Source organism: Hyaena hyaena, unplaced genomic scaffold (assembly GCF_003009895.1).
Source record: "Hyaena hyaena isolate Hyena2069 unplaced genomic scaffold, ASM300989v1 scaffold_76, whole genome shotgun sequence".
Classification (NCBI taxonomy): domain Eukaryota; kingdom Metazoa; phylum Chordata; class Mammalia; order Carnivora; family Hyaenidae; genus Hyaena; species Hyaena hyaena.
This window is the reverse complement of record NW_024080709.1, coordinates 3,478,128-3,494,757: the sequence shown is the minus strand read 5'-3', so window position 1 is coordinate 3,494,757 and position 16,630 is coordinate 3,478,128. Positions and strand designations below refer to the sequence as shown.

The 16,630-nt window shown below is 46.8% G+C and overlaps 1 protein-coding gene across 1 annotated transcript; it reads left to right on the top strand.

The window, feature by feature from the left end:
- Nucleotides 1-4,942: 4,942 nt before the first annotated feature.
- TNFRSF17 (TNF receptor superfamily member 17) lies at nt 4,943-15,195 on the top strand. Its single transcript, XM_039233625.1, has 4 exons — nt 4,943-4,999; nt 12,029-12,152; nt 12,513-12,644; nt 14,606-15,195. The coding sequence occupies exons 2-4, from the start codon at nt 12,029-12,031 to the stop codon at nt 14,884-14,886; spliced, it is 537 nt and encodes a 178-aa protein (XP_039089556.1). The 5' UTR covers nt 4,943-4,999; the 3' UTR covers nt 14,887-15,195.
- The last annotated feature ends 1,435 nt before the right edge of the window (nt 15,196-16,630 follow it).

Here is a 16,630-nt window from a genome sequence, read left to right as displayed (position 1 = left end):
GGCCCTGACCGGAAGTGTGCCGGGGGTGGGGGGGGGGCCAGGCACCAAGGGAGGGAAGCAGGAGTTCCTTATCCCTGCTTGCTCACCGAAGTCACTGGGGGGATTTTCTACTTCCTGTCTCTGCAAGTCTGGGGGCTCTGCAGTGTTGTAAGTCCTGGTCCCCGTGGGGCGCGCCCCGTTGACGGGGGACCCGACACAGGTCCCCACAAGCTGTGCCCGGTTACTCCGGACACCTGCGCCCAGACTAGTGGGGGAGACGGAGAGTCACCATCCTCCCGGGGTGATTGGCCTGGTCCGTGGATGGAGACACGGGTGCTTGCATGCGTTGGGGGCAGGGGGGAATATGTGCGAAGCCCAGGCGCCCACTTGGGGGGCCTCCTGGCACTTCCCTGCCCCCTGAAGCTGTGAACGCACACGTGCGGTAAAGCGGGCCTGAGAAGGGTGTGATTTGCCAGGAGTTCACATCTCTTAGGAGTGACGGTTTGGGCCAGGTCAGCAGAGGCCTTACTTTGACTTATTTTTTTTTAATTTTTAAATTTTTAAAAATTTATTTCTGAGAGAGAGAGAGAGAGAGAGAGAGAGAGAGACAGCGTGAGCAGGGGAGGGTCAGAGAGAGAGAGGGAGACACAGAATCTGAAACAGGCTCCAGGCTCTGAGCTGGCTGTCAGCACAGAGCCCGAGGGGGGACTTGAACCCATAAACCGTGAGATCATGACCTGAGCCAAAGTCAGATGCTTAACCAACTGAGCCACCCAGGCGCCCCTTAGTTTGACTTCTTTTTTGTTTTCTTTTTAGAGACAGAGAAAATGGGAGGGGCAGAGGAAGAGAGAGAGAGAAAGAAAGAGAGAGTCTTAAGCAGGCTCCACACTTAGTTCGGAGGCTGATGTGGGCCTCTATCCTCTGACCCTGGGATCATGACTTGAGCTGAAATCAAGAGTTGGATGCTCAACCGCCTGAGCCACCTAGGGGCCCCATCAAAGCCTTGGTGTGAACCACGAACTTCCCTCAGAGAGTAAGACCCATGGGAGTCACGGTGGGCTGCTCCCCATACCAACCTGGAGAAGTCCAAGTGTCAGCCATGACAGTGACCTCAGGGTCGTGCCGCAAGGGAGCTCACCTGACTGCCTGCCTGCTGCGCCACTCACCACTACTCTCTTTCTTCTATCTTTTTATTTTTTTAATTTTTTAATTTAAAAAAAATTTTTTTTATTTATTTCTAGGAGAGAGAGAGAGACAGCGTGAGCAGGGGAGGGTCAGAGAGAGAGGGAGTCACAGACTCTGAAACAGGCTCCAGGCTCTGAGCCGGCAGTCAGCACAGAGCCCGACGCGGGGCTCGAACCCACGAACCGCGAGATCATGACCTAAGCGAAAGTTGGATGCTTAACCGACTAAGCCACCCAGGCGCCCCTCTTCTATCTTTTTAAATATTTATTTAGTGTTGGGGCGCCTGGGTGGCTTAGTCGGTTAAGCGTCCGACTTTCCGACTTTCGCTTAGGTCATGATCTTGCGGTTTGTGGGTTCGAGCCCCGCGTCGGGCTCTGTGCTGACTGCCAGCTCGGAGCCTGGAGCCTGTTTCAGTCTGTGACTCCCTGTCTCTCTGACCCTCCCCTGCTCACGCTGTCTCTCTCTCCTAGAAATAAATAAACTATTAAAAAAATAAAATAAAATAAATATTTATTTAGTGTGAGGGGAGCAGAGAGAGAGGGAGACAGAGAATCAAAAGTGGGCTCTGTGCTGACAGCAGAGAGCCCAGTGCAGGGCTCGAACTCACAAACTGTGAGATCGTGACCTGAGCCGAAGTTGGATGCTTAACTGACTGAGCCACGCAGGTGCCCTCACCAGTACTTTTACACTGAGACCAAGCTTCCTGTGGCTGCTTCCAGCCAGGCCTGAGCATGGTAAGGGAAATCGTGCCCTGGGCCCATTTCTACAAGATACAGGATTCCTGATGGGCAACTTTGGCTCGAGAACTCTCCATCAGGGGCACCTGGGTGGCTCAGTCGGTTGGGCGTCGGACTTTGGCTCAGGTCACAATCTCATGGTTCATGAATTTGAGCCCTGCATCAGGCTCTGTGCTGACAGCTCTGAGCCTGGAGCCTGGGGGCTTCTGTGTCTCTCCCTCTCTCTGCCCTGCCCCCCACAGCTCTCTCTCAAAGATGAATAAACATTTATTTAAAAAAAAAAAAGAGAGAGAGAGAACTCCCCATCAGACCGGCCAAACCTTTCTGGAACTTGCACTTCAAGCAGGCTGAAGTCCTTCCTAGCCTGACTGCCCTTCCCTACCCTCTCCTGGTTCCTCCTCTTCCTCTGGCTTCTGCCCTTTATCCTTCACCAGTATGATGCCCCAGAACCGGTACTGGTCTAATTCCATCATGGCGACTGCTTCTGGGAAGACCCCCAGCTAACACTGAAATTTCTCTGCGACCCCTGCCCCACTTCTTTTAGTCTATGTCTCTCTAGCGTGCTTTTTCCTTGAAAGCACTTTCACAGTTGGAATTGCTTCGTTTATTAATTGTTGCTCTGTGTCCTCCACCAGATTGTCAACTTTGTTAGGGCAGGAACTCATCCAAAAGGAACTCACTTTTATCCCTGGTGCCCGACACAGAGCCCAGCGCGCGGTGGGGACGCGGTCCCTAGGTGTTGACTGGGATTGCTTCCTCTGCCTCTCCAGGCCCTTAATGATGCAGACACCACTGTCAGGATGTTCTGGGGGGCCTGTGGCTGCTGGTGTTGCAAGTGGGAACAAGAAGTGTGGTGGAGAGACGTCAGTGATTTGCAAAACAAGACATCGACCCTTCCCGACACCGTGAGCCTGTGAGCCTTAGAATTGCAAGCAGGCAGGATGCTCCGGAAATCAGAGCGAAGCCACTTTGAAAAGTTCTGAAGAGGTGATGGGGACGTGGCCCTTCTCGTAGCACGGAGGGAAAGCAGGAGCTCAGAGGTGCTCGTCTTCAAAGGGAATCTTCACTGAGAAGGAGCAGCCTTGGCCCTAAATCAAATCAGCTTTTTCATGTCCGCCAGCAAACAAGGCTTCAGGGTGATGTGCAGAGATCTAAGTCAGGGGAAGAGGAGGGAGGAGCATCTTTGCATTGGAATCTTCTGATGTGGGTCAGGCGCCTCAGCGGGGCCTCTGGGTCAGCTCCCCCCAGGCTCTGTTTCAAGTTGAAGAAGAAATGAAAGCATCTGGAGTTTGTGGATGGTCTAGCGGGTCAATGGTTCCTGGCTAAGGGTTTGCTGTTCCTTCCTGTTCTTGTTAGTTTTGCCTTCTTTGGGATTTCTTTCATTTTGGACTGCACTGCTCTAGAAAGGGCTTATTTAGTCAGTAGTTCTCAGGAAGGTCTCAGGAAGAAGTTTTTGGTGGCTGTGAAGAGACAGTACTGCACGGTGGTTTACCACGACCTTGGGGCTCTGTATCAGTCAGGAGAGATGAGGCCGTGTCGCAGTAACAAACACACCCAAATTTCATTCATGTTGCATGTCTGTTTTAGCTTGGGCTGGTGTAGCAAAATATCATAGGTTAGGTGGCTTAAACAACAGACATTCATTTCTCTCTGGAGGCCTCCTCCTCATGACCTCATCTAAATTTAACCACCTCCCGGGGCGCCTGGGTGGCTTAGTCGGTTAAGCATCCGACTTTCGCTTAGGTCATGATCTCGCGGTTCGTGGGTTCGAGCCCCGCATCGGGCTCTGTGCTGACTGCCAGCTCAGAGCCTGGAGCCTGTTTCAGTCTGTGACTCCCTCTCTCTCTGACCCTCCCCTGCTCACGCTGTCTCTCTCTCTCCTAGAAATAAATAAAACATTTAAAAAAAAAAAAAATTTAACCACCTCCCAAAGGCTCTACCTCCAAATGCCATCACACTCATGGCTAGAGAACCTACAAATATATTTTGGGCCTACTGGGGCACTGCCATTCGGTGTGGCAGAGGGAAGGGCACGTGATGAATCAAGCACGGTCTCTGCCTCTTCTGCTCACATTTCCTTAATCAAAGGAAGTTACATGTTCATGTGTAACTTCAAACAAGGGTATGGGAAGTACAACCTGGCTTTGCACTCAGAAGGAAAGAGCTATGTTATTGGTAACAGCTCCAATGGTCACCAGAGTGTGACAGGCTAGGTGTTGGGAAAGTTTTTTTTTTTAAATTAATTGATTTGTTTTCGAGAGACAGAGCATGAGTGGGGGAGGAGCAGACAGAAAGGGAGACACAGATTCGGAAGCAGGGATCCAGGCTTTGAGCCGTCAGCACAGAGCCCAGCACAGGACTTGAATCGCGAGATCATGACCTGTGGGGAAGTCAGATGCTTGACCGACTGTCAAGGTATTTTTAAGATATGACCAATGTTTAAATCAGCACACTTTTTTTTTAATGTTTATTTTATTTCTAGGAGAGAGAGAGACAGCGTGAGCAGGGGAGGGTCAGAGAGAGAGGGAGTCACAGACTGAAACAGGCTCCAGGCTCTGAGCTGGCAGCACAGAGCCCGACGCGGAGCTTGAACCCACGAACCGTGAGATCATGACCTAAGCGAAAGTTGGACGCTTAACCGACTAAGCCACCCAGGCGCCCCTAAATCAGCACACTTTGAATGAAGCAGATCACCCTGGATTATGTGGGTGGGCCTCACCCAATCAGTTGAAAGCCTTAACCAGAAAGACTGAGGTTTCCCAAGGAAAGAATTTGGCTTCAAAACTGCAACCTAAGAGCTCTGCTTGGGTTTTCAGACTTCCTGGCTTGCCGCCTGGATTTTGGACTCAAGACAGCATCACCAAGTCTTTAGTGGATTTTCAGTTTGCTCATCTGTCCTACGGACTTTGGACTTGTCAGCCCTCACAGCTATAAGCTGATTCCTTACAATCTCTCTCCTCTCTCTCTCTCTCTCTCTCTAGGCTTTTCTTGTTTCAAGCCTGTCACTTCCGGGACTGGGATTTACACCAACACTATGGATCCTTTTGGGTCACTGGCTTGACAGCTGCAGATCTTAGGACTTCTCAGCCTTGATAATTGTGAGTCAGTTCTTATAATAAGTCTCTCTCTCTCTCTCTATATATATATATATATATTTGTGTGTATGTGTGTGTGTAAAGTTTACACACACACATACACACACACACACACATCCTGTTGGTTGCGTTTCTCTGGAGAACCTGACTAGTTCAGGCCTGGATTTCTCTCTCCAAGTGAAAATTCTACTAAAGCCTTTGGAAGAAATGGTGTACTTTTGGTTTGGAGTTAAGAGCTAAAGGTCAAGGGGCACCTGGGTGGCTCAGTCGGTTAAGCGTCTGACTCAGGCTCAAGTCATGATCTCACGGCTCGTGAGTTCAAGCCCTGTATTGGGCTCTGTGCTGACAGCTCAGAGCCTGGACCCTGCTTCTGATTCTGTGTGTGTGTGTGTCTCTCTCTCTCTGTCCCTTCCCCTTCTTACACTCTGTCTCTCTCTCTCAAAAGTAAATAAACATTAAAAAAAAAAGAGCTAAAGTTTAAAGTGTGCTGCTGTGAAAACTCAATCTTAGTTTAGTAATGTAGGGAGAAGAATCTTCTGGTTGGATGGAATTCTCCTTACAGAGCGTGCTAATGGCTTTGCAAGTTCGAGGGGGCGTCTCTGCTTTTTCGGAGCTGTAAGGAGGTACAGAAGCTTGGGCTTGACTTGGTGGGGGTTGGTTTTCCTCTTTTTTTTTTCTCCTGTGTAGAGTGACGTCAGACCCAGTGGTCTTTTGGTGATGTTATTACATAAACAAACTCTATCGTGAAACTTAAAAAAAAAAATCCTTATTTTAAATGTTGTTCCTCTAAGTCCCCGCATCACAGTCTTTGAGACCTGGGAGGAATCGTGAGCTAATCTGGCCTCGTTTTTCTCAAATTGAGTTCCATGAAACATATTCCTCAATGTTCATAGGTGGTCCTTGAAAAAAGGGGATCCGTGACCAGGTGGGTTTGGTAAAGGCAGCGTACACTCTCCCGCTTCCAGAAAATCCAAATGCGCTTCAATAAAGCTTGAGGTGCTTCATATGCTTGGAAGTAGAGACATCAAGTAGGCTGTTGGTAGGTGGGTCTGGATTTCAGGGGCAAGGCTGGAGTTGCGTTTGTAGGTTTGGAAGTTAACACATTTAAAACCATGGAAACAGGGGCTCCTGGGGGACTCGGTCAGTTAAGCGTCCAACTCTTGGTTTCAGCTCAGGTCATGATTTCGTGGGTGGTGAGTTTGAGCCCTACATTGGGCTCTGTGCTGACAATGCAGAGCCTGCTCGATTCTCCCTCTCCTCTCCCTCTCTCAAAAATAAATAAATAAACATTAAGAAAAAAACCCACAGAAGCAGATGAGATGACCGTGGAGAGGGTTTGGAAGGAACGGGAGCATGTGAGGTCTGGAGGTGCTGTCACTTTCTTGTGACCGTGAGGCGAGGGCCTGCGAATGGAGGCAAGACCCAGAGGATGGCATTGCCGAGCCAAGTGACCGGGAGAAACCAGATACTAAGGCAAAACTCAAGCTACCAAAGCCGATTCTACTTCTGGATTTCAATTCCCTTTTAAGTTTTTATGTCGTTTCTTTAAATGAGTCCTGACTAGTATGACATCTCCCAACCTCTTTTGCACACTTAGCTCTGTTTCCTCCTCGTCTGTGTTTCCCCATCTCCTTCCCGGTCATGCAGGTGAACCAGCTGACCTTGAGGTGTCAGCATTAACTAGTCACTCCTGTCTTGAAGAGCCTCCCCCAAGTCAGTGTCTGTTGTCATTTCAGACATGAATGGAGAAATCAGCTATTAATCTGTTAATGTCGTTAAAGATTTTATATTTATTTTTAGGTTGCTGGCAACCAACCCAAACTGACTCTGGCTAACCTAAGCCCAAAGGGGAGTTTATTGAAAGGGTCACAGGCTTCCCCCACAGGACTGAAGACAGGGCGGGATGTGGACAGCAGCCTTGGGGAAGGGGAGCGAGGGGAGCTGTCCTGGGGAGCCTCAGCAGGCTTGTATCAAAACCCTTTCCGGGCTGACCACCGACGTGGTGCTCTCTCTGTCCAAGCTTGGAATGGCTGGGAGAGAGAATTATATTTTCAGGACAAAGGCGTGAGGCAAGGTGAGCCCCTTGGGCCTGGTTCCTAGGAGGCCACCCTGTATGTCAGAGAGGCCTGGTGGCCTGCCAGGAAGGGTCCGCCAGACCCCAGTCTTCTCCGAGCTGCGCAAGGCTCGCAGGTCATTAAGAACAACCTCTGCAGGTGTTCCCTGCTCATAATGCCCAGCGAGGGCTGGGAGATGCTTCCCATGGTGCTTTGGGCTTTCAGGACTCACATCGGCCCAGACGCTGCCGGTCAGGGGTCTCTCTGACATCATTAACTGTTACCCCTTTGCCCTTGGTCCATGCTGTTCGTGCCTTTTGCTCTACTTTCTTTCCTCTTCCAAAAGCCCCTCCTTCTACAGACTGAAAGTTTGTGTCCCCTCCACCCCCCATTCATGTTGAAACCTAACCCCCAATGTGAAGGTGTTGGCAGGTGGGGGTCTTTGGGAGGTGATTCGCTCATGAAGCTGGAGCTCTCGTGAAGGGGATTAGTGTCCTTACAGTTTTTTTTTTTTTTAAGTTTATTTGTTTTGAGAGAGAGAGAGAACGAGGGAGAGGCAGAGAGAGGGGGAGAGAGAGAGAATTCCAAGCAGGCTCTGCACTGCCAGCACAGAGCCCGACATGGGTCTTGAACTCATGAACTGTGAGATCATGACCTAAGCTGAAACCAAGAGTCAGATGCTTAATGGACTGAGCCACCCAGGAGCCCTGGATTAGTGTCTGTATAAAAGAGACTGTAGAGAGATCTCTTGCTTCTTCTGCCCTGGAGGATTATGGCGGAAAAGGTAGCTGTCACCACCTCCCGACAACCCTCTTACCAATTTAGCTTTTCCCTTAGGCTTCCCTATTTCTGTGTGAATTCTGGGATTCTCCCTGGGTTCAGGAAGTGGGCTCTCACCAGACGCCGAATCTGTGAGAAATGTATTTCTGTTTTTTTTTTTTTTGTAACAGAACTATATTCTGTAGTGTTTTGTACACAGCGCCTGAATGAACTAAGACACCATCCTTAAAACAATGATTCTTTTTTTAATTAAATTTTTTTTTTTAAAATGTTCATTTATTTTTTTAGAGAGAGAGAGACAGAGTGAGAGTAGGGGAGAGACAGAGAGAGAGGGAGGCATAGATTCCGAAGCAGGCTCCAGTCACTGAGCCTGATGTAGGGCTGGAATCCACGAACCGTGAGATCACGACCTGAGCTGAAGTTGGACACTTAACCAACTATGCCATGCAAGCGCCCCTTTTTAAAATTTCTTTTAACATTTATTCATTTTTGAGAGACAGAGCACAAGTGGGGGTGGGGCAGAGAGAGAGGGAGACACAGAATCCGAAGGGGGCTTCAGGCTCTGAGCTGTCAGCACAGAGCCCAACACGGGGCTTGAACCCACGAACCGTGAGATCATGACCTGAGCCAAAGTTGGAGGCTCAACCAACTGAGCCACCCAGGCGCCCGTTAAAAAAATGATTCTTATTTAAAGCATGATTCTTCCAAAAGAAATGATTCAAACAGTACCAACGATTTTTCAATGAGAACGAAGTCTTTTTTCCACCCTACACTTCTTGTCTCTTGCCAGAGGCAGTAATTACGATCAATTTTCTGGGTATCTTTCCAGATGGAGCGTGTGTCTATACCTCTATCTACCTACTATTTTATTCTGTACACCTGCTATCAGCAGAACAGAGCACACACCTGCTCGCTACGTTGCATTTCCCACTCAATGATGTATTGTTCGTATCAGAACACATTCAGCGTGTTCTTTGGGAGGGCTGCGTAGTATTTGACTGTGAGGTCCCTGCTGACGGACAAGCTTTTGTGGACACGAATGGTGTGGCGGCGCATATCCTTCTGCACCCGACGCCAAGCCCACGAGCAAGCACGTCTGTTAGAGGCACTCATGCTTTCCTTCCCTTGAGTTATCACAGCTTTGCTCTTCCCCAGGCATCACCCGCGTAGACTGCTTCTCTTTCTCTCTGTCCCTTGAAGACTTACAATATGGCTTCTGCCCAAGGACACAGCCAGAGGACACCAGGGACCTCTGTCCTTGGTGCATCGCCTCTGACTATTCTGTAGAATTTGACCTCACTTCCCATCCCGACCTGAAACTCTCCTCCCTTGGCTGCTTTGGGGATGATCTTTGTCCCCCCAGCTTCTCCACGACCTTTGTCCGCCTTGCTGTGTGGCAGGATCTGGATGGACTGGAAGCTGCTGGGTCAGTGCTTGGCCCACCCAGGCAGTCCCACCTGTTTGCCACACCGCCCGAACCCCACAGGACCGTGCGCTTTCCATCAGTACCTGAATTCACACTCTCTTTTAGGCTCGAACCCTTCATTAAAAAGAAAAAAAAAAGTGTTGTTTTTAATTCCTGCATTTGATGTTGTTATCGCTATTTTATTTTATTTTGATTTTTTAAAATGTTTATTTATTTTTGAGAGCAAGAGAGAGACAGAGAGTGAGTGGAGGAGGGGCAGAGTGAGAGGGAGACACAGAATCTGAGGCAGGTGCCAGGCTCCGAGCTGTCAGCACAGAGCCTGACCGGGGCTTGAACTCACAAACCATGAGATCATGACCTGAGCCGAAGTCGGACGCTTAACTGACTGAGCCACCCAGGCGCCCCTATTATCACTATTTTATTACTTATTACGTGCCATTTAAAACACATGAAAAGGTGTCAAGAATAACAAAGAATAAAGGGCACCTGGGTGGCTCCATGGACTAAGCATCCCACTCTTGCTTTCAGCTCAGGTCATGATCTTACAGTTTCATGGGTTCAAGTCCCACATGGGGTGGGAATGTGGGTGATTTCTGGCAGCTCGGAGCCTGCTTGAGATCCCCTCTCGTTTCCTCTCTCTCTCTGCCCCTCCCGCATTCGTTCTCTCTCTCTCTCTCTTTCTAATGTTTTTTATTTATTTTTGAGAGAGAGAGACAGCATGAGCATGGAAGGGTCAGAGAGAGGGGAAGATACAGAATCCGAAGACAGGCTCCAGGCTCTGAGCTAGCTGTCAGCACAGAGCCCGATGTGGGGCTCGAACCCACGAACTGAGAGATTATGACCTGAGCCGAAGTCAGATGCTTAACTGACTCAGCCACCTAGGTGCCCCTCTCTATCTCTCTCAAAATAAACAAATAAACTTAAAAAAAAAAAAAAGAGTAACAGGGGTGCCTGGGTTGCTCAGTTGGTTAAGTGTCAGACTTCGGTTCAGGTCATGATCTCATGGTTCATAGGTTCAAGCCCTGCGTCGGGCTCTGTGCTGACAGCTCAGAGCCTGGAGCCTGCTTCCGAGTTTGTGTCTCCCTATCTCTCTCTGCTGTTCCCCTGCTCACACTCTGTCTCACAAATAAATAAACATTAAAAAAATTTTATTAAAAAAAGTTAAAGAAAGAATAACAAGTCATACATCAAAAGAACACAGCAGATATCAATGTATCCACCATTCAGCTTAATAAAAATGTGAGTCTCTTTTGTACCTTTCCTGTACCCCAGAGATAATTCCTATACTGAATTTGGAGTTTATTATCTTCTTGCATTTTAATTGAGTCCTAAATTTCTGACTGACCTCTCTGGATATCTCTACACAAGTATCCTCCTCAGTACTGTTAAAAGCAAATGAAAATGCATTTATAGAAAGAGGAGAATGTGCTCTATCTATCGTCGATTTTCAGAAATCCTTCCAGAAAGATCTATATCAGTGGTTGATCCAACAACAGAGCAGCAGGCCTGTTTGCAACCTCTCTGGTATATCAAAGTGTTAATTATTTCCGGATGCTAAGACATGGATAACTGTTCTCTCATTTGTATTTCCTAAGCTTTCTTTTTTTTTTTTTTAATATTTTTATTTATTTCTAGGAGAGAGAGACAGTGTGAGCAGGGGAGGGTCAGAGAGAGAGAGGGAGACACAGACTCTGAAATAGGCTCCAGGCTCTGAGCTGGCAGTCAGCACAGAGCCCGACGCGGGGCTCGAACCCACGAACCGCGAGATCATGACCTAAGCGAAAGTCGGACCCTTAACCGACTAAGCCACCCAGGCGCCCCTCCTAAGCTTTCAACAGTGGAGCATGGACTATGTTACTAGTACTGCTATTGCTACTCCTTTTTCGTTTTTTGTTTTACATTTATTTATTTTTGAGAGAGAGAGTGAGACAGAGCGCACGTGGGGAGGGGCAGAGAGAGAAGGAGACACAGAATCCAAAGCAGGCTCCAGGCTCTGAGCAAGTGTTCAGCACAGAGCCCAACGCGGGGTGGAACCCATAAACCATGAGATCATGACCTGAGCTGAAGTCGGACACTTAACCGACTGAGCCATCCAGATGCCTGATGCTATTGCTACTTCTAATACCCCAAACCGATATTCCCCTCAACCCTCTTCCCAACTTCGCTTTGACCCTAGATGTCCCTATTTCTGTTGGAATTCTGGAATTCTTCATGGGTTGGAAATGTGCTCTTTTTCCCTTTTCCACATTCCACCAGTTCTACTGCACTTTGTGGTTGAGTGGATTTCTATCTCCCCTGTTAGAATTAAAGTTCTTAAGGGGCACAGACCTTACCTCATCCATCTCCCTGGGGCCTATCACACAGCACAGCTCTTCAACAGATGGCCCAGAAACGGTTATCAAATCTTTCTGCCTGATGCCTTGGGCTTGCCTACATCTTGCAACTGTCACCTGGTTTATTTATAGAACGTTTCTCTAAAAATAAGCAGTTTCTGTTTCAGGTATGGGTTGTCCTTGATATTTCCACTCTATCTCTTGCCCACCCCCAAGTCTCAAACTTAGAAACCGGAATTGGAGCTGGTATTCAAATCCTTCCCCACAGTACAAGGAGATAGATAGTCCCTGTAAGAACTAAGTCATAGTTGTGAAGTTCTTTTTCACCCTGGACATTCTAGCTGCTGCCATTGCATGTGCAGGAGAATTTTTGAAGAGATTTTATTTGTCCTTCCATGCTGTTCTTCCTGAGGGTTCCTTGTTTCTTTTTGTGATCAAGATGCAGATGGCTCAACAGTGCTTCCAAAATGAATATTTTGACAGATTGCTTAACTCTTGCAAGCCATGTCACCTTCGATGTTCTAATACCCCTCCCGCAGTATGTCAGCGATATTGTAATGCAAGTAAGTAACGCTTCTTGAACAATGTATTCACTGGTGTGATGTATTTTCTCTACACTGACTATTTACTCAAAGAAGAAACATTACAGGGGAGATGGTGAGATCTTCTGAATCAAAAAGTGAAAGGAAACAAGGCAGGTATTTAAATGCAATGCCTACCGGAGCAAAGCAATTATTCAGAACTGAACTCAATTTTACTCAGCGCTGTTAGCAGCTGACATTTTACCAGCTCTTTCTAATTAAGTGTTTTAGAATTTACAAATCCATGCTGATGAACTGGGGGAATTGGATGGCAAATAGTCTTTGCTTGATGTGACTATTATGTTGTCAGTTCATTATCTCTCTGATATTCTTTTAATTCAGTGAAAGGAACAAATACAATCCTCTGGACCTGTTTGGGCCTGAGCTTGATAGTTTCTTTGACGGTTTTCGTGTTGATGTTCTTGCTAAGGAAGATGAGCTCTGAACCATCAAAGGACGCATTTAAAAACGCAGGTTGGTTTGACGGCCCATCTTTGAAATCTATTTCCAAGAGGTGGCTATTGTGAATTTCAGTTCCTTGTCCTTTTTCATGTTGAGCATTTCGTTTGGTTAGAGCCCTTTTGCGTGTGTTAGAGGACAGATATGTTAAATGAACTTTTGGTGTTTGGATCTTCTTCGAAGTTACCCTATAGTGTCAGCCTCCCCCACATTCTTCCCTTGGTAATTACTCTTTTGAAGTACTGCCCCTTCCTTGGCAAACATCCATCTCTTTGACCAAAGTTAGCACATTGATTAGATGTGCAGAAACTGCTAGCCAGGTTGACTACTATCAGGAAAAATGTATTTGGCACGATCCATGGCCATGTTTTTAATACAAATGTAAGTGCTTTTTACTTGGGTAAACATTTTACTGCCAAAACAATGCAAGAAATAAATAATGATCAGTTGTTCTTGGATTATTTGAGTAGTCATTTCAAAGCTTATTATCTTTCTTAAGCAGCAGAGAACCAGTCTCAGAGAAATGAATGCTCTACTTAAGGGCTTTTTAAGATAAAAATATTTCGGTAGCACTTTTGTTCATGATCTGATTTCCAAGCACGTTGCAGTCATTGGCTTATTTCTTTATGCTCTTATTTTCTATCCATCATCTGTAAAGCATCCACCTCATTTTGCTTCCTAGTGCAGTAAAGAGAGATAGATGGCTGTTCTACATAATTTATTCATTTTTCTTTTCTTTCTTTCCTTTTTTTTCCCCCTCTGCTTCCCTGGGGTCTGAGAGATGGGGAGTGACTTTAAGCATGACATTTTGGGAGATGGAGGCAGGTTATCCTGTGGCAGGTTGGGGAAGTAGTAAAGCCTACCTTCCCAGGCATATAAATGGGGACCTAATAGAGACTCCTTCCTTAGGTGATCATGAAAGATTCATTATAAAAACATTTGATATGTTACCAAATGCTCTGTAAGAGAAGCATCTTTACTTTGAATTCTGAAGTGTCACCCAAAGGCTGATCTTGGTGTGCTAGAACATATGGTAATGTGTCACTTCACATGTGTAAAATAGGGCCGGTACTTGAGTGCCTCCAAGGGCCAGGTGGGTACCCAGTGAGTGCAGTGGGCCAGGTGGAGCCTTTTGGCAGGAGACCAGCCCATGTCCGTCCCAGAGGAGGTGGCCGCTCTTGACTCCAGACATTTGTTTCCATGGAGAAATGTTAGCTCCAAGTTGCCACATTTTGTTGTTACTGTTGTTTTTAAAGAGACCAATTGCCTAGACTTGCAGGACATCTTGATTTTTAAAAAATCTTTTAAGAATTTATTTAAAAATGTTTAATGTTTATTTATTGTTGAGAGGGGGGGAGAGAGAGAGAGAGAGAGGTAGGGGCAGAGAGAGGGAGACACAGAATCTGAAGCAGGCTCCAGGCTCTAAGCTGTTAGCACAGAGACTGACTTGGGGCTCAAACTCCTGGACCTCTAGATCGTGATCTGAGCCAGTCAGATGCTCAACTGACTGAGCCACCCAGGTGCTCCTAAAATTTTTTTTTTAGAAGTTTATTTACTTATTCTGAGAGAGAGTGTGAGCACAAGTGGGGGAGGAACAGAGAGGAGAGAGGGAGAATCCCAAACAGGCTCCACACTGAGCCCCATATGGGGCTTGATCTCACAACCGTGAGTCAGACACTCAACCGACTGAGCTACATGGGTGCCCATTTTTAAAAAATCTCTTGATTTTTAAATGCGGGCCAGTAGAACGTGTAAGCAAACACTTGAAAACTCTGTGTGGCCTAAACAGAGTCTGTCTTCAAACCCACCGTCACCTGTGGTCTGTCAGTTCACGACTTCTAGCACAAACATACTCCCTTGTTCTGTAGCTCTGTCTCCATTGCTTTGCCCCCGAGTGTGTGTTGCAATGACTGTCCCGACCGACGTGTCAACCACGTGAGGAGTTTAGGTTAATGGTTCTGTCTCTGCATCATCAGGATCGGCTCTCCAGAACGAGGCAGAGGCTGACCAGCATGAGAGCTATGAAAGCAGGACTGGCGCGGAAGTACTTCTCTCGAGGGGCCTGGAGTATACGGTCGAAGAATGCACCTGTGAAGACTGTGTCAAGAGCAAATCGAAGGTCGATTCTGACCATTTCTTTCCACTGCCTGCCATGGAGGAAGGTGCAACCATTCTAGTCACCACAAAAACAAATGACTACTGCAATAGCCTGCTAGCTAGTGTCATGGAGATGGAAAAACCCATTTCTACCAGATAACTGGCCATTTCGGCAGGTATTGAGCTGCTTTGAGAATCTTCTGTCAGGTGGTGTGTCAGATCTCTTTAGGATGATTGTACGTATCCGTTGCCGATACAGCTTTTTTGGTCTTGTCATTCTAGAAAATCTTTATGTTAGATATCCTTCCCTACCTCATTGTTGGGAGCTTAGCTGTGTAAATTTCCTTGGTTTCATGATTAAATTCTTGACTCACTGAAAAAAAGCACTGTGGTGCATAGATCCCATAGTCACGCATTTCTCTGGCTAGCCACCTTCTCTCCAAGAGATGTGTATGTATATTTCAGGCCAGATTGGAATTTTCTCTTTATTATTCAGGGAAAGCAAGGTTGTTCTATATACTCCCATAGGTAGGAGAAGCCTAGAGTCAGCTGCAATAATTCAGTGTGCGATGCATGAGGGCAAGGTTCCTGACTTTGTAAGCTTTCAGTTTAATGGAGACATCAGGCATTATTATAATCACATAAATAAATGTGTAACTGCAAATGGTGATAAAGGTATAGTAGTAGCATTTTCAGACCCCAATGCGGGTAGTAATAATTAAAACTTAGCCTAATGTGCCAGGATGGTTCTATATGCTTTACCTGTGCTAACTCATTTAATACACATAGCAAATCACAAAGTTTTCCCACAGATGATGGCAAAAACATTTCACAGATGTTAAGTCAGAGCAACTTCACATAGCCAGTAAATGGAAGAGTCTGGATTTAAAACCAGGCATCACGATCTTTGTTTTCTTTTCACAATAGTTTGAGTCCATTTGAGTTCCCCATCTCTTTAAGCTACAATCTTAGTCATTACTGGGGGGGGTCACCTTCCTGGGGTTGTGTAAAGGTCCTGGGGTGTTATGGAAAGGTTATACAACAGGTGATGTCCTCTGGTAATGTTGACTTTGATCATTAGGATGCTCGCTGGTACCACAGCATAGATATCTTGGAGCTTTGTGGCTTTTGTGTCAGGCTTGTGATATGGGGAAACTGAGTGGGCCCTTTTTTACGCATTTGGGGCCCATAATGGTTCCATTCCACGCTCTGGAGGGCCACAGGAGACAATATGGTATAGCGGTTAAGGCACTGGCACTTGGAGCCAGACTGCCTGGGTTTGAATCCTGGCTCTGTTACTAAAAGTTATAAATGTTGGGTGACTGTGAGAAAGTGACTTAAACACTTGTGCCTCAGTTTCCCCATCTGTAAAATGAAAATAATAAGAGCATCTACTTATAAGGTTGTCTTAAGGATGAAATGAAAACACACGGACACATCCATTTGCATACAAACATGTGTTACGTATGTTTTTCCCATGAAAGTTATCTGGTTCACAATACTTGAGTCGGTTACGCTGCTGTAATGACTTTTATTAATCCCTCTGAGCTGTAGTGTCTCTGAGAGCAGGCATGCACTCCACCCTGCCATTCGGCTGTTACAGGGGCAGTATACGGAACACTGCTCCTTGCTCCTCACGGCCCTCTTCCTTCTCCCCTCCGCCCCAGTACTATCTCTTCAATGGGTTTTTCAAGGCCAAGAAGAGCGGTAGACTTTAGACTTTTTGGCTTTTCTCTGGGTTTCCGTCTTTATAATTAGCATTTTCAACTACCGCAGGAGATTCCTTGTGACGTGGGCCACGATCTGCTTAGCTCTTTTTCCGTAGTTGGGCCTTGGTGGTTTCCGCTCTTATACTATCATATTAGTATTATTTTTTTAAAGTTTATTTTTGAGGCAGACAGAGT